The sequence below is a fragment of the Lagenorhynchus albirostris genome, chromosome 14 (assembly GCF_949774975.1).
Source record: "Lagenorhynchus albirostris chromosome 14, mLagAlb1.1, whole genome shotgun sequence".
Lineage (NCBI taxonomy): Eukaryota > Metazoa > Chordata > Mammalia > Artiodactyla > Delphinidae > Lagenorhynchus > Lagenorhynchus albirostris.
The window spans coordinates 63,986,950-63,993,850 of NC_083108.1; the positions used below are offsets into that span (position 1 = coordinate 63,986,950).

At 51.4% G+C, this 6,901-nt stretch overlaps 1 gene segment (V, D, J or C); it reads right to left on the reverse strand.

Moving 5' to 3' along the window:
• Positions 1-410: 410 nt before the first annotated feature.
• Positions 411-5,542, reverse strand: LOC132532224 (immunoglobulin lambda variable 2-14-like). The segment is given in 3 exon segments: positions 411-554; positions 5,140-5,375; positions 5,479-5,542. Coding segments are annotated over 3 exon segments (426 nt in total).
• Between the last annotated feature and the right edge of the window lie 1,359 nt (positions 5,543-6,901).

The window sequence follows — 6,901 nt, forward strand, 5'->3', positions numbered from 1 at the left end:
AAGCCTCTGATGACAAGGAGAGAGCAAACGTTCGCTTCCTCTCCCTTTTTTTCTATTCAAGCTCTCAACTCAAAAATGGTGCCCAGTTCACTGTAGCAGTGATCTTCTCTACTCAATCTGTGGACTCAAATGCCAATGTCCTCCTCATGAGACATCTTCATAGACACCAAGAAATAATGTGTTAACCACAGTTTAGGCATCTCTTATAACATGCAAATAGACACATAAAATTAACCATCACACTGCTGTGGAAGAGCTGGCAAGAGTGGCACATCACACAGGATGAGGAAGTGGTTACCATCCCAAGACAATAACCCCAAGATCATATTTCCCACCACCTCCAGTGTAGGCAGAGGGAGGAGCTCAGAGACCACTGACCTCTCACGGCTGAGCTGCATGAGGCTGGCAGCTCAGGGAGGAGAAGCATCTCCAGACCAATAGGGAGACTGTGGACTCAGGGACATTTTGGTCTCACTTCCCCATGAACTTGGACCACTGTGCAAACTGTTACTACTTGTACCCGAGCTACAGTAATAATCAGCCTCGTCCTCAGCCTAGAGGCCAGAGATGGTCAGGGAGGCCGTGTTCCCAGACTTGGAGCCAGAGAAGCGATCAGGGATCACTGCGGGCCACTTACTGACCTGATAAATCAAGGTTTTGGGGGCCGTGCCCGGGCGCTGTTGTTAAGAGCTAACATAACTGCTACCCCTGCTATCACTGCTGGTTCCAGCATAAGAGATGGGTGACCATCTGTCCCGGATTCCCAGACACTGAGGGAGGCTGAGTCAAGGCGCAGTGCGCCCAGTACCCTGGAAAGAGGAGAAACATACTCTGGTCAGTTCCGTACTAGGCCCAGGTCACCCTGAGGACAAAGACCCAAAAAATCAGTCAGATGTCCTTGGGGTCCCTTCCCTGAAGGCCTCACCTGTGTCCTGAGTGAGGAGGGTGACAAGAAGCAGAGCCCAGGCCATGGCAGATACGCCCCAGAAGCTGCCTTCTGAGACCCCAGCCCTGGGCCTGGGCCCCCAGACCTCCGTATCCCCTCCCCCACAGAGGAGGGAGGGGCCTCCATGCAAATCAGCTTCCTGCACCTGTCCTTCTGCACCGCCTCTACTGTGGCCCTTGATTCTGGGAACGTCTGAGTCCCTGGACAGCAGAGCTGCCTGAGAGATTAAAATGGACTGTCATGTATTTTCTGATTCAGGACAGACTGAGAAGGTGACAGAGCCCAGAACATGGAGCCCAGCTGGCTGTGTCCTCTCCTCCTGTGGGGGGTCGTGGTGGATACAGAGGGAAGCAAGAACTCCCCTCCTTCTGCTAGACAAGGGGAGCAGGGCATCTATGCTGCGGAGGAGGGGTCATCCAGTGACCCCTCTTCCAGGGACCCAGGCAGTGCCAGGGATACTTGCCTTGTCCCTCATGCCCTCCCCAGTCCCCTAGTCTAAGCTGCTAATGCATCACCCTCTCCGCTGCTCTGTGGTGGTTGAGGTTGGAGATGCTCCCTGGCATGTCCAGTAGAGTGGTTATGGGATACGGGAGATATTGGACACCCCTTCCTCATGACCCCCTTAGGACTGGCTTGGAAGAAGCTGCTGGGCCTTTGGACAGGACAGGATGACAGCACAGACAACCTCCCCTAAATCTGGGCCCTGCTGCCTCCCGTTGGCCTCAGTGGTGAGAGCTGAGCCCAGGGAGACAGATGAGTGAGGGCTGGACATCCAGGCCTCCCCTCCCCCTCCCCAGCTCAGTGCCAGGCCCCCATGCCTGCAGACAAGCCTCACCTTCCCTCAACTTCCTCCAGAATGAGGTACATCACCTGCAAAATCAGGAAGCCAAAATGCCCCCCTCGGGGTCACCTTGCTCGCCCCAGGATGGCCTTGTCACATGGAAGATGGACGTGGGCTCAGGGATGAGGGAACCTGAGACATAAATTAATCCAGTCCCGTTAGGGATGCAGATGAGAGAAACGGGCCCCCGAGAAGATGCCAGAATCCTTAAATATAGACAAAATAAGGATAACGTGAGACAGAGGGAGAGCTCCGTCCAAATAGAGAATGACCCAGGGAATCAAGGGGGAGATTCTGGGGCTGAGGCTCTGAAAGAGGGACCGGGTCAGGAGGGGCCTGGGGGTCCAGCTCTGGGTCTTCTCCGCAGGAGGGGTCAGTTCTTGGGGACACGGACATTCTCTGTCTTCCCTTTGTGCCCTTGAGACACCCTCACCTCAGAGCCTGGCACCTTCCTGAAGTAAAGGCTCTTCATCACAGACACGCTTCCCCAAGGGTGTTTTTCCAGAAAGAGATGAGTTTGCAGTCTATATTACACTCAGGATGACGGGTTCTTTCTGGTTGGAAATGGACATGACCCCTCAGGCGATGGACTAGGAGTTTATGGAACACGAATATTGTGATGAAGGATTTTAGTGTCACTGTTCATATCACACGACCACATTCCAGGAGCTAAGGAGGTGAGGCCCTGGCCAAGCTTGGGGTGGGTGAAGGGGAGCCTCTGGGGGCGGGAAAGGAAAGGTGTGTGGGGAAGTGTTAGCTCTGGATTTGAGACAATTGTTGGTGTGTGTTTCACAGAGGTATGTGCTGTAGTATGTAGACATTCGTTTAACGATGACTTTTTTTGAGATTATAATAAAGCGGGGACTGGTTCAGGACCTTCTCACAGGTCAATCAGTCAGGCATCTGACACCAGGTCAGAACCCAGCAGTTTGGATCTTTATATCTGGGGACTGCTGTGGACAGGCCTCCTGTGATCACTCCAGGTGTCCAGTGCTTCCTGCAAGAAGCAAACCCCGCGGTCACGGGAGCTGTCTTGCCTCTGCTGCACGTTTGTTCATACAAGCAGCAACTCAGGGCCCCTCATGATTCGGGTGTCACGGTTGAATTAAAAATTCCTGAGATGTTTGCGCCCACTCAATAAAACATGACGGAAATATAATAAGAATGACTGCCACTAAAGGAGGGAAATTACTACTAACACATAATAGGAGTGATAGGCAATAAAGTAAAAGCATATACCTATTAAGAATCACTAAAATCAATGACTGGATTCTTACCTTTTTGGAATAATTAAATATGGGATTCATTAAATACCAACATTTAAGAAAAGAACATTCTTAAGAAAAGAACGTCATAACAGCCAGAAAAGTTTAATGACACCTGACCCCAATTCAATGGACACAGGAAGGTACCAGGACAGCGATGCTGATCCCTCGTTGCTGTGAATAATAACAACCCTGGCAGATACCCTGACCATAGGGACAGCTAAAGCATTTCATGTTACCTCCACCCAAAGTGACATTCCTCTCATCATTGTAGAAATATAGTCATATATTCAAATATAGTATAATTATTTGAAGCTTCACAGGAAGCTGCCACTACAGCCTGAGACGCCACACATCGCACACCTGGACGGTCGTGGCTCCATAAATCTCCTATTGGAGCATCCTCTGCTCTCCACATCTGCCTTGTGCTTTTGTTGGAAATTCTCCATGTTGTAAAAATGTGACCAATTTCTCAGCTGGAGAGTGTGCTCCCACCTTTACGGGAGAAACGTGTAGAGGCCACGGTGGCTCCTGCTGCCTGTGCACAGGTGACTCTTGGTAAAGATCCCATTGAAGCCCTTACAGTCAGGGAGCAAGTCTCCCCACAGGTGCCACAGAGGATCCTGAGACAGTGGCCTCTGTGCCACCTCTGTGGTCTCCACCAGGACACACACCTGTAGGGCAGGTGTAGCCTCTCACCAGCCTTACACACAAGGGGACCTGACTCAGGACATTGTTTGGTGTCCAGTAGCTGAGACCCCTCTCCCTGTGCTGTGACCCAGCTGCTGGGGGTCCCTGTATGACCTTGTTCCAGCCAAGGTGATTCAAGCATGCTGATACTGACCTATGTGTTTATAGGGAAAGAAAGAAGGTAACAGGTAAAAGCTTAGAAAAAATAATTATGATGAGAACATTATGAGAAGATTGAGCTTCCTGGTAAGAGGACTGTATTAGTCAAGGTTCTCTAGGGAAACAAAACAAATAAAAAAATATACATATAAATAAAGAAGAATTTTTTGTAAGGAATATATATACATAGGGAGAGAGCGAGAGAGAGATTAGTATTGATTATTGAGCAGGGAAGTCCCAGGAGCCACTCTCTACACCTAGAAAGCTGAGAAAGCTGGTTCGAGCCCTGGTCTGGGAAAATCCCACATGCCGCAGAGCAGCTAAGCCCGTGCACCACAACTACTGAACCTGCGCTCTAGAGCCTGCGAGCCACAACTACTGAGCCCACGTGCCGCAACTACTGAAGCCCGCGCGCTCTAGGGACCATGTGCCACAACTACGAAAGCCCGCACGCCTACAGCCCGTGCTCTGCAACAAGAGAAGCCACCGCAATGGGAAGCCTGCACACCGCAACGAAGAGTAGCCCCCGCTCGCCACAACTAGAGAAAGCCCATGCACAGCAATGAAGACCCAACGCAGCCAAAAGTAAATAAATAAAATAAATAAATCTATTAAAAAAATGGGTTGAGAGCTGGAGGGACTAAGGAAAGGGGATTGACTGGTGACGGATGAGGTGTTCCTTTTATGAGGATGAAAGATATCCTGGAAGACTGAGTGTTAGTGGATGTTCAAACCTGTGACTCTATTAAAAACCACTGGATCCATCACCTTAAAAGGATGTATGTGATGGATTATGAATCCTATGTGAGAAAAAATACGCAGACTTGGTTGCTGATAGATACAGATTACTCTCAAATGATTCAGAAAATAAATGCTTTGTGTTCCTGAGTGTGTGCTGTGTGTGCGTATGGATGTGTGTGCGGATAGATGTACAAAGGCAGAGAGGGAATGAGAGAAAATGGGATATAAGAAAAGCCATTATGGCAAAGTATTTAAAATTCGTGAATCTGGAAAAAGGTTATGCAGCAGTTCTCTATGTAAACTATACATTTTTGTTTAAGTTCATAATTGCTTCTAAATAAACTAATAACAAAAGCAAATGAAAACCTCAGTTTAGGAGTGAAGGGCTGAGTGATCTCAGAGGAGATATTGGTCTCAGTTCCCCATGAACTTGGACCACTGTGCACAGCATAACCACTTTCATATGAATTACAGTAATAAACGGCCTCGTCCTCAGCCTGGAGCCCAGAGATGGTCAGGGAGGCCGTGTTGCCAGACTTGGAGCCAGAGAAGCGATCAGGGATCCCTGAAGGCCGATAATTGTTATTATAAATCAGGGTTTTGGGGGCCATGCCTGGGAGCTGTTGGTACCAGTCGACATAACTGCTGGTTCCAGCACAAGAGATGGTGACCGTCTGTCCTAGATTCCTGGACACTGAGGGAGGCTGAGTCGGGCCAGACTGGGCCCAGGATCCTGGAAAGAGGAGAAACACACTCTGGTCAGTTCTGTCACCCTGAGGACAAAGACACAAAGGATCAGTCAGATGTCCCTGGGGTCCCTTCCCTGGAGGCCTCACCTGTGTCCTGAGTGAGGAGGGTGACAAGGAGCAGAGCCCAAGCCATGGTGGAGACGCCCCAGACGCTGCCTTCTGAGCCCCCAGCTCTTGGCCTGCTCCCCCAGACCTCTCTTATCCCCTCCCCCTCAGAGGAGGGAGGGGCCTCCATGCAAATCAGCTTCCTGCACCTGCCCTTGCTCACTCTCTCCTCACCCCTCTGACCTGGCTCTGGAGGCATCCATGGACAGCAGGGCTCATCTGAGAGGATGAAAACTCTGTGACACGTTGTCCTTAGTCAGGACACTGACCATTACAGGGCCCAGGAAATGGGGCCATCCTGGGATGTCCCTGTCATGCACTATTTGAGTCAAGACGTCGTTGGCCAATAATCCCGATAACCACTCTTTGGGTTTTGTGGGTGGAAGGTGAGGACAGGGGCCCAAGGGGCTGGGGTGACTTAGAGATTCCATCCCGTCTCCTCCCGGCACCACAGGGGAGCTGGAGGTGTGCATCCCCCTCCCTCACCTGTCCCCTAAGCAGGACGGGACCCCTGCCCCCCGTCCCCTGCCTCTGCAGGGCTCGGAGGAGGGGCCCTGGGACCTTTATTGGCCTTCCTAGCAAAGGGCTTATGAAGCAGAGCAGATTGAGGACGCTGACCCCACACTCTCCTTTAGGGGCTCAGGAGGCAGCACCTGGGGGCTTCATACATGTCAGGAAACCAGACCACAACCCCCCCAAACCCAGGCCCTTGCTGCCTCCTGGTGGCCTTAGATGGGGATGACCAAGCCCCAGGGAGGCAGCTGAGTGGGGCTGAGCCCCCAGCTCTGACCCCCCCAACTTGTTCCTCCTCCTCCTCCTCACAGCTCAGCACCAGTGACCCTGTCCCTCCTCATCCACTGCATGGGCTCACCCCAGAGCTGGCGCCTCCCTGAGGTCAGACACCTGTGTCCAGATGCTGGACCCATTGTGTTTTCTAGACAGAGAATCAGGGCTGACTGGTGTTTCCCAAGATTGTCACTGTCTCAGTATCTGAAATGTCTAGTTCCTGATTATGAGGAAAGTTGACAATTGGCGTAATTGTCCTTTGCATCCCAGGGTTTATGCTCCTGCCTCTGGGCACAGGGCCCCGGGGGTGATGCAGAAGGAGCTCCAGGTCCCCACAGAACAGACTCCTGCTTCTTTCCTGGGTACTGTGGAGGGGACCCAGGAGTGATGGCGCTGGGTGTGTGTGTGAGTGTCTGTCTGTCTGTCTGTATTTGTGTGGGGCTGTGTGTGTGTTTCTTCACAGAGACAGAGCACATCCTGCGATGGAACATAGCCTGGACCTGATGGTGAGATGGTGGGTTTCCCTTGGATCCAAGACCTGCACTCAGGCGCAGGAATACACGTAGAATCTGTGCACATCAGAGTTACCCCACAGCCTGAGACTAGTGTCCTTAGATAG